An 18,907-nucleotide genomic window follows, 5' to 3' on the forward strand; every position below is an offset into this window, starting at 1 on the left:
TCTCACTTTTGTTTCATTTTCTGTGCAGACGATCCCACACTGCTTTAGTAATGTTGAGGTCCAGGTTTGTTTTTATATCCAGGTATGGTTTTACTGCACTGACAGTATGTATCATTGTCATGCTGAAAAATGAAGCCGTTGCCAATTAGATGCTTTCCAGGTGTTATTGCATAGCAGATGGTGGTGATGGTATTTTCCTGCATTTATAATACATGTACGATTAATTCTGACAAGATCTCAGACACCACTGGCTGAAATGCAGCCTCCACCGTGGTTTACAGATGGCTGTGGACCTTCACTGCCGCTCCTCTCTCCTGAGCTCCTTTCAAATTGTCATCAATACGTATAAACTAAAAGAAAATTTGGATTCAAGACCCGTTACCACTCATTTTCTATCTGTTTGCCTTCCTTAATAATGGCTTCTTGACAGCCACCCTTCACCAGTGCCAGATCCAGTATTTGCTGGATTTTCCATCTGTTCTTCTTTTGTCATCCACTCATCTTTTTAAGGACATACTGCACAGCATCCAAGATATGCCAAGTTCCAAGTAGTCTGCTAGCTGTAGATACTACACTGGTTCAGCCCTTTTTATGGTTGAATGATTCATAGCACACTCTTAAGTTCCTTAACAAAAAAAAAATTGTCTGAATTGTCAGGTTCAAGGAGAGGACTGAAAATTAGGAAAACTTTGAAAGACCTCCAGAAAGCCTGGAAGAGGAAGAATATTAATTATATTAGCAAAATATAAAGAAATGAGGGGTGGTTTCAGACTTTCTGTATTTTATCACAGCATGGATTCGATATTTGAGACAGCATGGAAGAACATCCAGAATTCATTTAAAAAACTACTTGATTAATCAGTGTAGTGGGAAATGTTCACTGAATGAACATCGGGTTCAGATGTGATTTGCTCTTTCAGTCATTTGCTGTTTGTTGGTGCTGTGTGCATTTCTCAAACTTCAGCGCTTTTAGAGGCTTCGAGAATCATTCCTGCAAAGCGACAAAAACATGACACGGTAAGATACAAACATACTGCAGGTTTTATTTTACGTTTGCCATGACAATTAGAAAAATCATCTGGTGCATGTGAACATAAATCACTTCCCTCATCCAGCTTCAGTGAGCCAAAGTCACGTCGACGCTGCTAAAGGCGAGCGGTGACGTGCAGGATGTTTGCGTGAAAACACACTTTCACAACCGCCAAATATGATGACTAAACAATGGAGAAACGTGTGAGCCACAGGCCAGTAAAGTCATCATGCATGATAAGTGAGAGCAACACAAAGCAAGCCACAATTCAGTGTCTTCACGTTTGTGGTGCCGTTTGGTAAAAATGAGTAAGACGCCGATGAATCCACACAGTTTCACCGTTATCATGTTTCTACACCCACGAGTGTTATATAGATTTTATTTTTCTCTTTCATTACAAACATTTACAAAGATGACAGCCTTAGTATTAATGAGCAGTTGAGTACAGCGGTGATAGAAATGCCGAAGCCTGTATAAAGTCGGTGGTCCTATGTTTGTAGCTGAGCTCTCATACGAACAAGCCCAGAATACGATAAGGTGCAAATCATCTCTGTAGAGTTTCGGGTCTGTACACTATAATAGATCAGTCACAAAATCCCTCATCGAATGCAGGCAGAGATACAACATTTGTGATGTCTATCATTTAGAAATAGTGCTTTTCCTGGGCCAATCTGAGGTAGACATAACAAAACCACTGAAGCAAAAAGACTGGTGTTTTTGAAAGATGGCAACTGAGACAGACATTCTTTTGTAATGAGCATACAAGCATAAGAGCTAACGTAGTAAGTCTGAAGCAAGCTGCTTGTTACATCGTGACCTTCTCCAGTCTACTGACAACTGCACAAAAGATCTTACCAGGAGCGATCAACAATTATAAATTAAACAAAGCAGGAATCAACTTTGACATTGTCCTCAGCAGCAGACACGTTGGACAGAGAGCCGTCAGCAACCGCTGCTCCTGAAAGCAGCACCGAAGCCCCCAAGAGCAACATGCCGGAGAGAAGCTGAGATTCTGAGCAGCCGACATTCATACAGTGCATTTCAGCATACACAGCAGGCCTAACACTAAAATACACACTCTGTTACAGCAACTTCACACACACACACGCGCCTCCACAGTTATTGCTTGAAAGCAGAACACGCATACAAAAACACACAACTCCAGCCAGTAGGTCAGTGCTGCTGAGTGGAGACAAGCAGCAAGGAACAAAAAAAAGTTAACATGCAGGCACCTTTAAGTCTGCAGAAAGCACCACGATTTGAAGAAAATAACACGTTAAGAGTAATGTGGCACAGGACACAACAAAACAAAAACACGACTTCACGTAAAAAAAAAAGCCTCTCAGATTGCCACATATGCCGTTTTCAAGATAAAAATATGCAACCCCGTGACTTAAAAATGACGACACGTCGAAAAATACTGATAAATGAAACAAAGTCAGGGCTTAGACCTCGGCTGTATTCCTGCTGCACACATTCTTTGGTCATGAATACATTAAATCCAACAGACTCACAAACGCTCTGCCGCACAAAGGAAACGCGCAGTAACTGATCCGAAGGTCTGTACAGAAACACGCTGGTGCACGAGTCTTTTGACGGAGGGTTTTTCTGATTTTTAAGATTAAAAATCCCTAGAAGGATGTTTAATCATTTCCACTGCGCAGTGTTGCAGACAACTTTTTTTTTATAGATTGCTGAAATCCTGAACCCAACAGGGTTTCACAGCCTCGTTTTGCCAGCAACTAAGTGTGTGCGTGTTTTTTTTTACACTTTGAGAGGTGACGTATAAAAAAATGCAAGATCGCTTAAGTTTTTAAGAGTTTTCTTGCAACAAAATTAGAACTCACATATCTTTGTGATGGGCCTGCTGCAGAGCTTTGTAGCGATAAAAAGCAAATACTAGTTAACTGCATTTACCTTTGCAGGGCAGATTACAACATCACTTTTACAATACTCACTTTTGCAGTGTCTTAACAAATATGATGCCAAACATTTCACAACGTATGCCTTATAACTTACTAGTGAGATACGAACTTAAAAGAAATGGTAGGTGTTTTGATTTTCACTGTCTCCGCTCTCTGGCAGTCCACAGGAGTAGCAAAGGCACAAAAACAGATACAGACAATCCCAACCAGTCCTACCCCGACCCATCGCACGGCTCCGGTGTTTCCTCAGCAAAAATCCTTTCCTCGTTACCCTCCACACCAGAGTCAGAGGTCACATTCAGGTGGGAGTCTTTGCACAGCGTCTGTCCTTTATAGTGCACATTAAAAATGACAAAGACATGCTTTCTTCTGCCCATTGGAATAGAAAGGGTAGGGTAGGGATGAAGGGAAGGGTAGGGTAGGGATGGGGGGAGGTAGGAGTGGGCGGGTAAGTAGGGTTAAAGAAATGAGAGGGGGGAAAACAAAAGAAAATCAGCCTTGGAGCTCCTCGAAGCATGTCTCACACACGCGTACTGGCTTTTTAGAGGATGGAGTGAGGGCGTTCCTTGACGAACACTCGGCACAGAAGATGTTTCCACAATGTCTGCAGTGGTGCTGGACATTCAGAGAGAAGAAGAGAGGCTCAGGGTAAGGAACGACTCAAACGTGCTCTCTTATGGGTTAAAAACAAAAATAATACCCACCTTCCTGACTGTGACGGTGAAGCCTTTCCCACAGGCCATGCAGTTCTGCACTTCATGATCCTCAGCCCACTTTCTGGTCAGACTCTGTGACTGTTTGATCTAAAAGGATCAACAGAAGCTGGCACAATCAGACAACGTCTAACTTTATCGCTATGATAAAGAGCCTCCTTTTTCATCATCTCATTATTTTAGAATTTCTGAGTTTTGGTGCTGACCTGAAGCGACTGGTTCTCTCTGCCGAGCTCCTGCATGGCAGCCGTCGTGTCATCCAGTTTCCTCCTTAGCTCCACCACTTTGGCCTGGAGCTTCTCGATCTCACCTTCACCCTTCACGCACCTGAAACACAACCGTAGAGTGACGTCATCTTATTTAATGGTTTAAGCTTCAAAATGCATTTCCTAAATGGGTAAGATGATTTCATTTGTTAGGAGGTGTGACAGTTTTTTATAACTACATCATCACATGAATATAAAACGCTTTTAAACATCATTTAAAGTTTTCTACTATAAGCTAAGTTTAGCATTCAGTTCCTGATGGGCCCAATTACATGTTTTCATTTGTAAGGCATGACTGAAGCTCGTGATGGTCACATCCACAGCCACGCAGCTGATCTGCTACCTGTCTGCTGCTCCAGCCTGTGGGTGGCTTGGGAGTGGAAATGGTTTAAGTGCAGAGACCAACCAAATCGAATTAACCATCTGCTGTGACGCCATGAGAAGGATTGTTTTTTTATTTACACTTTTTCTTAAAATAGCCTATTTTCATGGTTATGTTTCTTGGATATTATCTGCATCTTTTTGGGGGCATAATAAAACCTGCATTTTAGAAAGTGTGCCTGTGCCTGTACATCCTTGGTTGTTGACAGCTACTGAATTTTACTTGGAAATGAGGCGTATCAGCTTTTCATAGTGTGGAGTTTTATTCAGTCCAGCTCAACAATCTTTCTGTTGTTATAACTGCATTTTCACCCTGAAACTGATCTGTAGGCAATTTAACAAAGACAAGCTCTCGGTGTATTAAAAAAAAACAACATTATAGAAAGTGGATATATTTCGACTTGCACCTGCTGGCTGATATTTATTTTGTTCATTATTTTTTTCCTTTTAGAGAATTTCCCACTTATTTTTGATTTGCTGTGCATAAAAAAACATTGAGCCAATTTAAACTTATGGAGTTTAAAGAGTTTATAAAGCACTGAGGATGGTAACATATACAGTATTATTTCTTTTTTCTTGGAACTGAATATATGACCAATAAAATACTGTGAATGGTTCTAAAAGCAGTGAATTTTCAAGGCGGTCAAGGATATTTCATACCTTTTCAGGGTTTATAGCATCTCTGCTAAGCAAAGTGTCAAAGGTCAAAGAGAAGTAATATCAATTCACCTTTCCAAAAGAGCCCGTCGCTCGTCCTGGTTGTTCTGCACGGTGGCCTCCAGCACAGCGATTTCTCCTCTCAGCTCATCCGTCTGTTTCTCGAGTTCGCTGACTCTCCGCTGGCTGCCCTGCCATTCCCTCTTCAACGTGGCCACGTTTTCATTCAGGGCTGTCACCTGCAAACCCATCTTAGCTTCTGCCTCCTCCCCACGTTTCACCTGCTCTTGCCATCTCTTCTTCTCTGCTGCCTTTTGATGGAAGAATTGACCGTGTCAGAGAAAGGAATAAGAAGGGAAGCGCCTAATACTGTATTTCTTGGGATTTGGGAGCCTACCAGCTGATCCTGAGCGTCCCTGATTTGAGCTAGGAGCTGCTCCTCCCTCTCACTCCTGCCGTCCTTGGTGGTCTGGTGCTCCTTCTGCTCCTGCTTGAGAGCACCCTGTGCTGCCTCCACCTGAGCCTGCAGCTCAAGTTTCTGCTGGATCAACAGCTGTTTGGCTTCCTGCAATTCGCCGAGCTCCTGAGAAGACACAGTTATGGGCATCGAATTGGTCAAGTTTCAGTGACAAAAGAAGCAATAACTCATCTGTGATCTCTTCACAGCTATGATGTCAAATTGCTGGCTAGAATGCTGCCTTGCGGCATCCCTGACACACCAACATGAGAAATATCAGTATGAGATATATCAATATCTAATATCTTAAATCTTAAGACAAACACTGCTGCTTGTTAAGCAGCGTGACTGACCTTCTCGCTCTTCTCTGTTAGCGTTTTTAACTCTGAAGTCAGCCTGCTGTTGTTCTTCTCCAGGACACTCTTTGCTTTGTTCAGCTCCTCCACATTGCTCTTCTCCTTGTCCAGCTCCTCCTTAACTTGACCCTGAATCAGTTGGCACGGTTTAGATTAAATGAATTGATAACTGTGAACATTTAGGTGTTAATAGTTTCCCAGACCTTTTGCTTCTGCAACTCCTTCAGGGTTTGCTCCTTCTGTTGGAGCTTCTCGTCCCGTTTGGCAAGCTCCTGCTCCAGCGAGCTACGGGCTGATTTCAAGTCCTGGATCTGGGACTCTAAGCCTGACTGATGGGTTTGATTAGCAGCCAGCTCCTCCTGAGCCACGCTCAGTTTCTGCTCAGACGCCTGCACACAGAAGAAGTTTGAAAGTCACTTAGAATCACTCACTGCAAAATCCGTGAGTATAATTTAATACATTTCAATCTGAGACTGAGAATCACCTGAAGCTGCACTATAACAGCCTCGTCTCGCTTGCATTAATGTACCTTGAGATCCTGACGGAGGGCAGAAACCTCAGAGTCTTTTCCGTACACGTCAGACTGAAGCTTACTGATGTTTTCCTTGCTTTGCTCCAAGGCCTTCTGCAGCTCTGCTGTCCGGCTCTTCTCGGAGGTCAGCTCCTGGCCGAGCCCTGACACCTGTGCCCTCAGCTTATTTTCTTCTTGTGCCTGGAGATAACAGTTAAAGTAACAGACTGTGATGGATTGTCCACTGTTACAAAGCTCAACTCATTGAGAATGACTTGTTTCAGTATAGAAACACTGACCACAATGTTAATGAGGAGATGTACAACGCTTGTCTCTTTTCTTAGTTTAAAGACAGTACTTACTTTCTTGACACCAGCTTCCTTTAGCTCTGTCACTTGGCCATTCAGTTTCTTAATCTCTTCTTCCAAAGATCCCTGGGTCATCTTCAGTTGCGTCCGCAGTTTTTCCAGCTCGTTCTCCTTTTCCCTCAGTGTCTCCCGAGTCTTTGTGTGCTGCTGTTCTAATGAGGTCAGCTGCACTTTCAGCTGCTTCTCTGACTGACAGTTTCAGAAACAACAGATGTTTATGTGTTGGATTTTAAAGTCTATAACATTTGATATTGCATTTTCTTTTTAGACGCTTACCTCTCTCATCTGCTCCAGCTGTTCTTTGGATTCCTTCATTGCCTTTGTGATGGACTCATTATTTTTCAGAAGCTCCTGTCTTGCTTTTTCATTAGACTTATCCTGGGGAGAGATGGAATCATGTGAGTAATTGTTTCCTAGAATTTCTCACAGGCTGCAGATTAACCAAACCTACCTTCTCCTCTATAGCTGATTTATGGTTCTTCCTCTCAGTGTCCAGTTGACTCTGACTCTCTTTCAGTGCCTTGTTAGCCTTTCCGAGACTCTCCTGAGTAGCTGCAAGCTCCTTTTGTTGAGCCTTTTTTCCCTCTTGGGCCTTTTGTAACTCTGCTGCCAGACTCTGAGCTTTTTTATCCAGCTCTGCATGCTGAGACTTTCCCTCCTGGGTCACCTTTTCCAGGTTTGCCTTCAAAGTAGCAATCCCCTGCTCGGATTGTGCTAGCTTCTGTTGGACATCACTCAAGGTACCTGCCTTTTTCTTTAATTCCTCCTGCAGACTTGTAGCACTTGGCAGAGGAAAGACAGGAGGTTATTCAATAAAACACAGAAAAATCAGTAAAATACAGTTACTCTGAAAACTAAAAAGCACAATCTCTCACCCTGCTTTCTCAGTCTCCAGCGAGCGTTGTAGCTCCTTGGCTTTCTTTTTAACTTCCGAACTTTCCTTCTGCAGCTGCTGCAGTTCCTGCTGCGCCTGATCCCGTGCAGCCTGCATCTCCCCTACCTGTGACTCCAATTTCTATTAGAATAAAAAACCACGTTAACTTATAAAAGCAATACATGGATGCACTTTCTAGGTGTTACATCATTCAGATCAAAAATAAATCTCTTAAACCGAGAACTCAACGCAGACCTTGCCGAGTCCCTCCAGCTGCTCTATCCGCTGCTCTGAGGCCAGTAGCTTGTCTTTGCATTCCTTCAGACTGCTTTCTAGTTGTGTGCACTGCTCTTGTCTCTCTTTGAGCCTTTGGCCATGATCCTCCAGGTTCTTCTGAACCTTATTCAGCTCCTAAAAGGGACAGCAAGGCAGAGTGAAGGACAGCAGCAATAAAAAGTTGAGCAGAGGTGGAACAGACAAAAAAAAAAGAAGCACAAAGTCAAATGAAACTGTGAAAACTGTGTTTCACTGTTTCGGTCTTCAAAGGAAAGAAATATGACACATTACAAAGGAAGCAGTGGGGCGCTTTAGCCAAATTTTAACACCAGTGGTACAGAGAGGAAGCTAACCTGCTGCTTGTCCTGTAGTGCATGTTGGGCAGACTCCAGGCTGTTCTCGAGGTTTGCTTTCTGTGCAGCCTTAGCTGCCTCTGCAGAGAGCAACAACTCTGTCTTTGCCTTCAGCTGCAGAAAAACAATCTGTTATTCTCACTATTTAAACTAAAGACACAACGTAGTGTGCTTGGATCAGTTAAGCAGCACGTGTGCAACACACCTATATCAATATCAACACATTACAGTCAGACACGTTTATCAGAGGCTTACCTGAGTATCCAACTGGGCCACTTTCTCCTTGCTCTCCGTGAGCTGGGTGGTGAGTTCAGTGACTGAAGTCTCCAGGGTATGAGCTCGGTCCTGGGCCGAGCGGAGCAGAGTCTTCTGCTCCTGGACCTGCTTGTGTAGATTATCTTGTGCTTGCTTGTTGCTCTCTGATTGGTTCTTGAGCTTGTCTGTCAACTGCGTTACCTTTAAATCCCACACATGAAAAAAAGTTATAAACTCGGGGAATGACTAAGAGCTCAATGCTGGTCTTTCTATATGATGCAATGTTTTTTTTCCTTCTATACAACAGTAAAGGACATGAGGTGAGGCAATCTAGAAGAGTGTGTGTGTGTGTGTGTGTGTGTGCCCACTTGTTCTTGTAGTGCATGGTTTTTCTCTTTAAGCTGGTTAAGGACAGCTGTCTCTCCTTCCCCGGCCTGGATTTTGGCACACAGGTCCTCTCTCTCAGCTTCCAGCTGGCTCACTGTGTCTTTACTCTTCTGAAGCAGAGCTTCCAGGTTCTGTATCTTCTGGTCTTTATCTCCGATTTGACGCAACACCTGCTCCAGGTCATTCTAAATGACAAGACAAACAAGACTTTTGATATTTCGTTCATTTTTTTAAAACTGTAAATCCTTTATTTCATTGGGGTTGTGATGTGATACACATGGAAAAATGTTGACTTGAGCTGAATCTTTCCGTAAATAAAATCTTATTCCATCATGATGAAATTAAATGTGATTTCAGTTAAATACTCAAATTAATAAATCTTAAACACAGCTGTCTTTTTATGCTTTGTGCTTACTGACGATATAATAAATGTCTGAGGTGAGAGGTTACAGAGGAGCCTTACCTGCGCCTCGCGGAGTTTGCCGTTGGTGTTTTGCTGCAGTGCCTGCAGCTCCTGGTGCTGCTGCTTGGCTTTCTCCAGCTGGTGCTGCAGGTCTGTGCTCTTACTGGCACTCTCCTTCAACTGAGGCAAAAACAAATGAGCATCATTACTAACTTTATTGCTTTCACACTGTTTTTTGCCTATACACCTAACATCAGGTAAATTTGTTAACCATTTGTTAACCAATCCTCTAAATTATACACCACCTTTCTAACTCTTTCATCAAGATTTGTGTGTGGGCTTTTTTCTTTTGTTTTTTGGGGGGGTATTTTGTCCTGTCCATCACTGATTCCTTCCTGAATTTTAGTCAAATAAACAAATCAAAAGTATATTTGACTATTTTTCAGTGCACAAAACTCTATCTGCAGATATTCTGATGTTCGCTCTTTCCAATTCCCAATTTCCCTACAAGAATCATTAAAGCTCCAGCAGATGCCCACCTGTTCCTCTGCACGGGAGAGTTTGAGCTGCAGGTCGGCTGCTTGTTGCTCGCGGTCCTTGAGTTTCTCCCCCGACAGCTGCCTCTGTTCTTTCAATCGACCTTGCACCTCACCCAGCTGCCTCTCTGCCTCCAACAGTTTGGCATGCAGCTAGAAAAGCGCAGAGACGATAGTAAAGAGTAAAGTAGATAACAAAGGATGACACAGTCCAAGAGCAAGAAATACCAGATATTTAGATGTGGAAAATCAACTCTACTGTGTTCGTTTTTTTATTCATGTTTTTTGCTGCACTTTAAACCAATATTATGGTTTAAGTCTGTTTTTTTCACCCTCCCAGCCAAAATATTTGACACGATATTATGTGTGTAACTGAAATGTAAGTAGCAAATTATATTCAGTGTATTTTTTTATACTAATTTGCAACAACGTTCATCTAAAAGCACTTCATGTTTTGAAGAGACGTTTTAGACAATGTATGCAAAAGCACATTTTCAAGAGCCTCTGATGTTTTCTTCTCCAACTCTTTCTAACAACAGAAGCATTTGTGACTTCTTTGCCTGCCTGACTCACCTGACTGATCTCAGTCTGCTGCTGAGCACCTTGGCTTTCCTTTTCTTCCCGCTGCTGTTCCAGCTGTTTCCTCTCAACCTTTAACTCTGCATGCTTCACCTCTAGCTCTGTAATCTCACTCTTCAACTTTGCCACCTCCTCAGCCCTCTCTGAGACCTCCATCTGGGCTTTGTGCAGGGACGCCTCAGCCCCTGTGGCCCGAGCCTGCAGCTCTTGCACTTCTAATTCCCTTTCCCTCAGGCTTTCTTGGACTTCCTTCTTGGAAGCTTTCTCAGCCCCTAGATGCTCCTCCAGATCTTGATACTCCTTCTCCTTGCGTGCAAGCTTTTCAGACAGGCTCTGCAAGTATAACAGAAGACAACATCAGTCAGTTATGCGATCTATGCCAAGACATTTGGCCTTTATGGTGGTGAAGTTTTTCCATAAATTGAACAAAACTTGTGAATGACAAAACAAGAGCAAGCAAAAATGACTGCCTTGTGTTACTTCTTGGCAGTGAGCAGGGTCTTATTGAAAAAGACTGATAATGTTACAGCCGCTAATTAAGTCACAGCGGAACATGAACCATTTGTCTTTTCTAAATTAAAACCGTTAGCGTGATAGGAGTTGCACCACGTCATGAACACACCCCGCCCCGCACGACCTCATGTGCTACGAGCAATGGAAAAGAACAGTGGCCTGTCAAGAGTCAAGAATAAAGTGAGGTATGCCATTTCTAGAGGATGGTTTACAACACAGAGCTGCACAGCACTTGCTCCGGCTGCAAACTTGGCAACAGGGCGACAAAGAAAAATAATGTTGTTAATAGTGAAGCATGCCGCTAACTAGGAAGAGTGACAGGGGATCTGGATTTCACAGACATCCAAGAACCCTCGTTAGATTTTTGACCCCCACTCTGCATTTATGCATTTCCTTCCTTCTCCGTGTTTTTGCTTTTCTCCTCTTGCTCCCCACTTCCTGTCTCTCACCATCTGCTCAACCTTTTTTTTGCCCCTTTTTATTCTCATGAGACAAATATCTGTATCAGGTCTCGGGTGTCCTGTTGTTAGGAGAAGCACAGGGCAGTGGCAACGTGCTGGAGATCCACTTCTCTAATCCCCTTCTTACCAGAAGGCTGGAGGACTGCTGTTGAGAATTTAATCTCTGGCTACGTTTCCCCAGTTCCCGTTGCAGCAGTGCTGTTACCTGTGACTGCATTTCACCCCTGCAGTGCAGCGCTGGTTTAATTATAGTGCCGCGTGTAAGTTTTGCCAACATATCTGGGTTGTCAAAGACAGTTGGTGACAGCAGGGTATTGTGATGAGACCTGATGCTGAGCAACAGAGGAAGGTTTACAGCAGCTGCTGAGACTGAGTAATGTTACTGTGGGAAAAAGTAAATCCTACACATTCTTGCAGTGCAACAGATGTAAAAGTAGACACGTTTGCACCTGTGCTTATTCGTCCAGAATAGCTACAACAGCTGTAGCTGTTTGGTTCTGGTGTGGTGAGCGTGTGTTACCTGACTTTGCTGCTGCAAGTTATTCAAATTGCTCTGCAACTCATGAATCTGTTGCGTGTAGACGGCTGCTTCCTGAGGACCCTTCTCCAGCTCTGCCTTCAGTTGGGATATGGTCATCTGCAGTCCAGTAAAAAGGACACGTTAGACTCTTTCTCAAAGACAAATGTATATTGACGAAACAGACGCAGCACTGTAAAGGACTGGCATAAAATAAAACACAGACTAGTAATGAACAGGCTTCACTTCCACAAAAGCTAATAAGTAAATAAAATAAATTCACAGACTAATAAAAGTAAAGAAACCTCAGACAAAAACGAAACAAAGCTCCAAAGAAATGAAACTAAATTTGGGGGCCAACTTGTTTACCTCCAGTTTACGAATCTTGAGTATTGTGAGTGTTGCGGAGGGGTGCAGTGTGTGAGAAGCAGAAGGAAGAAAGGGAAAAAGACAGAGGGACAAAAGTGAGTCACGAAACAACAGCAAGCAGCAGCACAGAGCTGCTGAGCTGAGAGAATAAAAATCTGAATATTTCACACAAACGTGTTTAATATACTAAAACGACAGCGAGTTGGAGACAGCTGGCAAATTCCTAACAGCGCTCCTCGTCAACTATATCTGACAGCTATTATATAATTAAAACCCAGACCTCTAAATATTCTCAAAATCTGCTTTTTTCAGTGTGTAAAAAAATATGAGTAGGTCTTTAAGATCATTTGCAGAAGGAGAGGTTCAGGGCCCGCGGCTGCCTGATAGAGCTCTAAAGATAGTCCTCTCCTTCTGGGAGAAAAATGCAGGAAATAGGGCTGAATTATTCACCATGCATTAATTAAAGGCTGAATTAGGCACAAAGCCCAAAGAACATCTGAACTTTTTCAGAACTTATTACAAAACTGTTTCTTGTCTTTGGTGAACTGTGAAAAGTAAGTCAAATTAAACTTTTTCAAATATTTACACAGACAATGAAAACAATCGTTTTTATGTGACTGTGACAGTCAAGAGCGTCAAACACAACAGGTGTTTCGGCGTTCTAACCTCTGAGGTAGTGTAATTAGCCTGCAGTTGCTCATAATGGTTTTTGAGGCGCTCTGACTCTTCCTCCCTCTCACGGGTCATGTTGTCCATCAGTGTTTGCACCTGGACCAGCTCCTTCTGCAGGACCTCGACATCCTCAACGCCCGGTCGCTGCAGCTAGGGGGCAGAGAAAAAAAACACTATGTTTTAAAAAAAAGAAAAAAGGACCGGGTCACAACAAGTCCAGCAAGAGACAAAAGCTATGTGAAATTCACCAGGCGTGCACACTTTAAAATGCTTTTGAACAGCACCAGTACCATGTTCTGACTTCAGTAAATCCAAGAGTCTACAGCTCAGTGGTTTTAGGATTAAATTTACTGTTAGTTCCATTAGTGGATAGCTGATTTTAAATTGTCAATATGTGACTGAAGTGCAGCCATACATGCACATGCCATACCACTGTGCCCACCATGTTTGAGAGCAATTGTTTGCTTCACATCGTGACCTGTATCGCCCATCTCCAAACTTTTCTCTTCCCATCATTCAGTTTTCATCAGGCCGAAGATTTGTTTGGATTTTTTTAAGAGCAGTCTACTCCGGTCTTCCTGGTCCTGAGCGTAACCAGTGGTTTGCACCTTGTTGTAAACATTCTGCGTTTATACTCCTGAAGGCATCACTTGATTGTAGACTCTGACAATGATACTCCTACCTCCTCGAGAATGTTTTGACTTGGTTAGATGTTGCCAAGTTTTGGTTTTTTTTAAACTAAGAATGAATTTGCGATCATCAGCTTTAGCTATCTTCTGTGGTCTTTCAGGCACTTTGAGCTGGCTAGTGTGTTTCTTCTTTTCTTCTTAAGAATGTACCAGATTGTTGATTTGGTCACTTTTAAAAGTTTTACTCTCGCTCTAATGTTTTTATCTGGGTTTTTAAACCTAATTATAGCCTCCCTCACTTGCGCCAAAATCTCTATGGACCTGATATTGAGAGTTCGAATGAAAAGCTATCAAAGCTAAGATCAATGCCTGAAATCAACTCGAGATTCTTTACTTGCTTAGTTTGTCGTGGAATAATCAGAGAACCATGAAGCTGGTTATCAATTTTCCAATTGTTCTGATCTTATGAAAATGGGGGAATATGAATAAAAATGGCCGTCATTTCTAAACAGGTAATGCAAATTTTTCATTAAGCCCTTTAAATTAAAGCTGTAAGTCTCACTTATATCACATATTGATAGTTTGATTTAAAATCCAACGAAATGATGTAGAGACGCAAAAAAAAGGACCTAGCTGCATTTTTGGGTGAAGCTTCCATAAACCAGTTGGAACAGTTAACACCTGTTCAGGCCAGACGGCACAGGAATATGAGCATAATTGTACGTTTGAACCACACGACTCTATTGCTGAGGCCAGTTCACTTTTTTTGGTGATAAAAGTTTTTTAAGATTCCATTTTTCTCAACATGTCTTTGACAAATGTGTGGACAGGGCCTGTGTTGATCCTTCAGGAACACAGCTCAGAGTCAAACTGAAATCACTGTGGAGGTCAAACTCTAAAGAAAACATTTACTCGAGAGAACAGAATAAATAACAAAAGACACTTGGAGCGTGTTCTTGTACCAGCTCTGTTTGGAGTCGCTCGTTCTCCTCCTTCGCTTCCTGCAGTTGTTCGTTCAACTTGGCTAATCTCTGGTCAGCAGCCTCCCTGAGGCTTTTCTCCTCATCGTAACGGGACTTCAAATCTGTTGGATTCAGTGATGGAAAAAATGGGAAAAAAAAGAAAAAATTTAATCAGATTTATCCCGGAAAATACTCATTCCTTGAGGCTGGGTTGAAAAACGAAAAAATTCTGAATAAGGTCAAATGGATTTGTAAAAGGAAAATAAATAAATGATGATGCAGACCCACAGACACAGGCCTCCCAGTTGTCCGGCCGAACACTAACCTACTATCTCTGTGGCCAGCTGGGCAGCCTTCTGCTCAAACAGGTCTTTCATCTGTTTGATGTTGAACTTCTCTGTCTCAGCTTCATTCAGCTTCCTTTCAAGTACTGAAAAACAGCATGACATATTAGCGACTGATGATCTGCTGTGTAGTTACACGTGCACTTTAAGGGTCCCCTACCTGAATCATCCGCGCTCATCTGCCCATCGTTCTGCGGATGTGAGCGAATGAGAGAAACACTGCATTAGCATCATGTTTTATATTCACAAAGTCACCTCTTCATTAAAACATGTTTTTTTTTTTATCTTGAAGCATTTACCTGCTTCAGGTGTCCTTGGACTTTGTCTAACTCCTTTTTTAGCTCACCAGAGAACCATCTTTCCTCCTAACCATGAAAAACACACTCATAAATCAAGTTTGCAGAATCATTTACACCGCTCGCTAACAGGTACAGTTTAAACGCAGCTATACCTTGAGAGAAGTGTGCAGGTCCTGGACCTCCTGCCGCAGCATTGTGAGGTCTTCCCTAAAAGAGAAAAAAAATACCATGTTGATTAAAAAAAAAAAACACTAAATTAAACACTGCCACAAACGTACTGAGGTCAGTCTCTATGCTTTGATCAGAAACGCTAATCTCACCTAGTGGGGGCCACGTGAGCAGGGAGGTCTCCGGTATCATGGAACAGCTCATAGTGCTTGAACAGCTCCTCTGCAGAGTTGTGAGACTTCATGCACTGAGGACAGATGAAGCCCTGCACACAGAAGTATGCCATTAATGAAAACTGCTTCAGTTAAAAAAAACATAAAAACAGCAAAAACTAAAAGAAAAAACAAAAGTAGAAGTTCTCAGTTAAAAGCAAAGTGCATCCACATTACCTCAGATGTCTGATCGTGGTTAAGGTCGGTGCTGGGCTGCTCTGACTCTGCATTCTGAGACCCTCCCTTCCCGGGAGTCTGGTGAACAGAAAATAAGACTTTTATGTTGAAGCTCAATACCTCAACGCGACAAAATTAAAAGTCCATAACTTATAACATTGTGATCTATTGAAATCACATTGTTATAAGCATTAACAACACCATTTGTTTTAAGATTTTAAATATAACTGAGATGACTCGTGTTTCTCTTCATCTGTAATATTTATAGTAGTTAATAATCTCTGGCAAAGGCACATATCTGTCTATGTAAAGTCTGACATATTAAAGAACCTAAAGTCACATTTACCCATACATTCATTCAGTAAGTTCTTCTATGCACTTCTAAGCGAATTATCTTCATCAGTTCCACAGCCAAGCTAACATTCATGTCTTTTGAGTGTAGGAGGAACATGCAAACTCCACATAGGAAGGTCCCAGCCAACCAGGAGATTCAAACCCTGAATTTTCTTACTGTGTAACAGTGCTTACCAGTGCATAACCTGACCATGTGGAACTAAAACACCCTACAGAGCCTGGATCTAGGATTGTGTTAAGGCACAGATCTGGAGCTTCGACACTTCTTCAAGGGAAGATTTTTAGAACGCCAAGAGTCATTCTAGCCCTAACTGCTAAGGCCAAACTAAGCTATCGGGCACCTGGGCTTCATGATAAAGAGGCAAGGCAGAGGCCTTTCTAGCAAGAGACACATGAAAGCTGCCTGGAGTTACGAAAAGAAAGGACCTCGACTGTGAGAAACAACATCCACTAACCAAGCAGGAACTATTTGATCTCAATGCTAAGTGTCATGTCAGGAGCACACTTTGTAATCTGGCTAGGAAATATTTTTAAAATTTCCCCAAGACTGACTTTCCTTGTACAGTTCCTATCAGTGCTTCCAGCATTTCCCATATATGACGCTGTGGTGCTAGTGTGGCTATGCTTCGGTCACAGATTCAGTTTTAAAAGCAGCAATGATTTACCTAGACTATCTGCCTTTCCTGTGTTATTGCATATCAATAACTATTTAACATATGTGTTTACAAATTTTCTGTGACTTCATGAAATGTGCAAGGCTTTAGCCCACTGGCCTGAAAAACAAACACATTAGCTAGATGTTCCGCAGGTTTTCCATTCACAAAAAGGATTTATTGGTGCAGGTGACATGAATGAAAGAGGTCAAAATTAGTGTTTGTGCAAGTTGGGCATTCAGCAAAGACTGACCTAAGTTTGTTTAAAGGCTGACAAAACACTTAAGGGTTGGGTTGCATTACGGAGCAACCTTTAACCCTAGTTCAACAAATAGTGTGTGTGTGTGTGTGTGTGTGTGTGTGTGTGTGTGTGTGTGTGTGTGTGTGTGTGTGTGTGTGTGTGTGTGTGTTATGTAATATTACTAGCCTCAAAAATAAATATACATACATTAAAAATATACAAAACTGTATTATACTACAGGCCTTCTTCAATAATAGCAACTGCATTACCAGTGGGATTATTATTGTACATTGTTTTGAAATGGACTGGAAATGCAATATTTGTCATCTTTTAAACTGCTGTTAAAACCTGTTGAAATCCCTTTAAGGTCAAGGGTGGTGTTGCAACTGTGATATGGCAAAGGTATAAAATGAACTGCAATCAGTATCTTGTGGCCTGATAAGTATTTGAACCTATCAAATTACCTGAGTGTCTAATGACTCTGTAAATAAGGTGGTTCAAAAGCAACTTCTCTTATATAAAAAGGGGTGAGATGTGAGCTGTCTTCTCTAAACAGAGCATGTCTCCCTTTAGTCCTATTAACCCATAATAATAGCCAAAAGGTGGTGACGGTTACAAAGCTGCTACTTCTTATTTTGGCTGCTCCCTTTAGGACTTGCCATAGGGGATCATCTACCTTCATCTTACCCTATCCATACTATCCCCTCTGTTGCACCAACCCCCTGCATGTATTCAACATATCCAAACTATATCAGCCTTTCCTCTCTAACTTTGTCTCCAAACCACTCAACCTGGCCTTTTTGTCAGTCCCACTGTCTCTTATTACCATCTTATAATAGGACTTTTCAGTCTTCCTGCCATGCTTCTGTCTCAAATCAGCCCTGACACTTATCTAGACCTCTCTGTTCACGATCTCCAGGTATGTTTAACCTCTTCTGCCTTCACAATTTCCCGTCCTTGCAGCTTCGCTGTTAATAATTACAAGGCTACAGATAATGTGTAAAAACACAGAACAAAACAGTACTAAGCGCTTTAAAAATGTACCGACCTAAATAAAAACGGAATGGGTATTGTGATCTAACTAATGTATACAAACTAACGCGAGGAGCGATGCCTTGTGGTAAATGTAGTCTTCTAAGAAGCTAGCCAAGTAGCTGACCTCTGCTCTTTACTCTCACAATTAACTTTAAAGACAAGCAGCCAGTTTAATTAACCCTGCCAGCATGAACAGTTTTGTGTTTACTTGGTTAAAACGCGTGTTTCTACGTTGTGGTGAGCCAGATGACAACACTTCCCAACACTAGTAGGTAGCTAACGTCACTGTTAGCATGTGACGAGAAGACGATGAATTAACCTACCTACTCCTGTAACATAGCTAGCTAACGGAAAGTACGAATAGAAACTGTGTCAATGACTAAATATATCAGATTTTAAAGCTCTCCCATAATGGAATAACCCTTAAGAGGTATAAAATTAAGTATATTATAATCCACAGACTAGTTTCATTCCTGTCCACTTTAGCATGCTCGTTTTATCCAAGTTAGCATTTAATGGTTAGCTGTGTCAGCCCAACGCAAGGAGCGCTCGATGTATTCACTCCGACCTGCAGGAACTTTTTCAGCCTACCAGTTCTCACTAGCTAAACGTAAACCCGCCCATCAGCGATACGTTTTGTATCAAAACATTCGTCTCCACCACGAAACCAGACATAGACAGGCCTGTGTCTTCTGAGGAAAACATCTCCAGTTGCCTAAACAAAAATCGATCCCGATGATTGCTTTGTCCCCCGGATAGCTTACCATTTGCAGTATCCGTCTGAGCATAGCCTCGATTGTGTTTTGTCCCGTCAAGAAATCCTGACAGTTTTCAAAATGCCAAGTTTACGTCTGTGAACGGCGAACACCTGACCGGACTCAGGGAACAGCAGCGACGGATGGGCGGGTCATGGAGAGGATGGCTCAGCACCAGGAGGATACACAACCTGGTGATATTCAGGATTACATACAAGA

The 18,907-nt window shown here is 42.3% G+C and overlaps 1 protein-coding gene across 2 annotated transcripts; it reads right to left on the bottom strand.

Moving 5' to 3' along the window:
• Nucleotides 1-1,023: 1,023 nt before the first annotated feature.
• Nucleotides 1,024-18,845, bottom strand: eea1 (early endosome antigen 1). 2 transcript variants are annotated; one of them, XM_086298280.1, is made up of 30 exons: nucleotides 18,698-18,845; nucleotides 15,651-15,728; nucleotides 15,414-15,526; nucleotides 15,246-15,300; nucleotides 15,094-15,159; nucleotides 14,955-14,985; nucleotides 14,776-14,880; nucleotides 14,451-14,572; nucleotides 12,854-13,009; nucleotides 12,188-12,202; nucleotides 11,822-11,938; nucleotides 10,322-10,660; nucleotides 9,752-9,901; nucleotides 9,273-9,392; nucleotides 8,791-8,994; nucleotides 8,423-8,623; nucleotides 8,168-8,281; nucleotides 7,794-7,949; nucleotides 7,540-7,679; nucleotides 7,116-7,446; nucleotides 6,941-7,042; nucleotides 6,659-6,853; nucleotides 6,315-6,497; nucleotides 5,989-6,174; nucleotides 5,783-5,914; nucleotides 5,370-5,555; nucleotides 5,045-5,283; nucleotides 3,875-3,995; nucleotides 3,660-3,758; nucleotides 1,024-3,570 (listed from the first exon to the last, which is right to left on the bottom strand). In XM_086298280.1, the coding sequence occupies exons 1-30, from the start codon at nucleotides 18,719-18,721 to the stop codon at nucleotides 3,448-3,450; spliced, it is 4,203 nt and encodes a 1,400-aa protein (XP_086154406.1). In that variant the 5' UTR covers nucleotides 18,722-18,845; the 3' UTR covers nucleotides 1,024-3,447. The 2 variants fall into 2 exon arrangements, with proteins under 2 accessions (XP_086154406.1, XP_086154407.1); XM_086298281.1 differs by lacking the exon at nucleotides 12,188-12,202.
• Between the last annotated feature and the right edge of the window lie 62 nt (nucleotides 18,846-18,907).

The sequence above is a fragment of the Aulonocara sp. 'chitande type north' Nkhata Bay genome, linkage group LG7, assembly GCF_057382095.1.
Source record: "Aulonocara sp. 'chitande type north' Nkhata Bay isolate Kocher_YH1m ecotype deep benthic linkage group LG7, A_spYH_male_GT1.1, whole genome shotgun sequence".
NCBI lineage: Eukaryota > Metazoa > Chordata > Actinopteri > Cichliformes > Cichlidae > Aulonocara > Aulonocara sp. 'chitande type north' Nkhata Bay.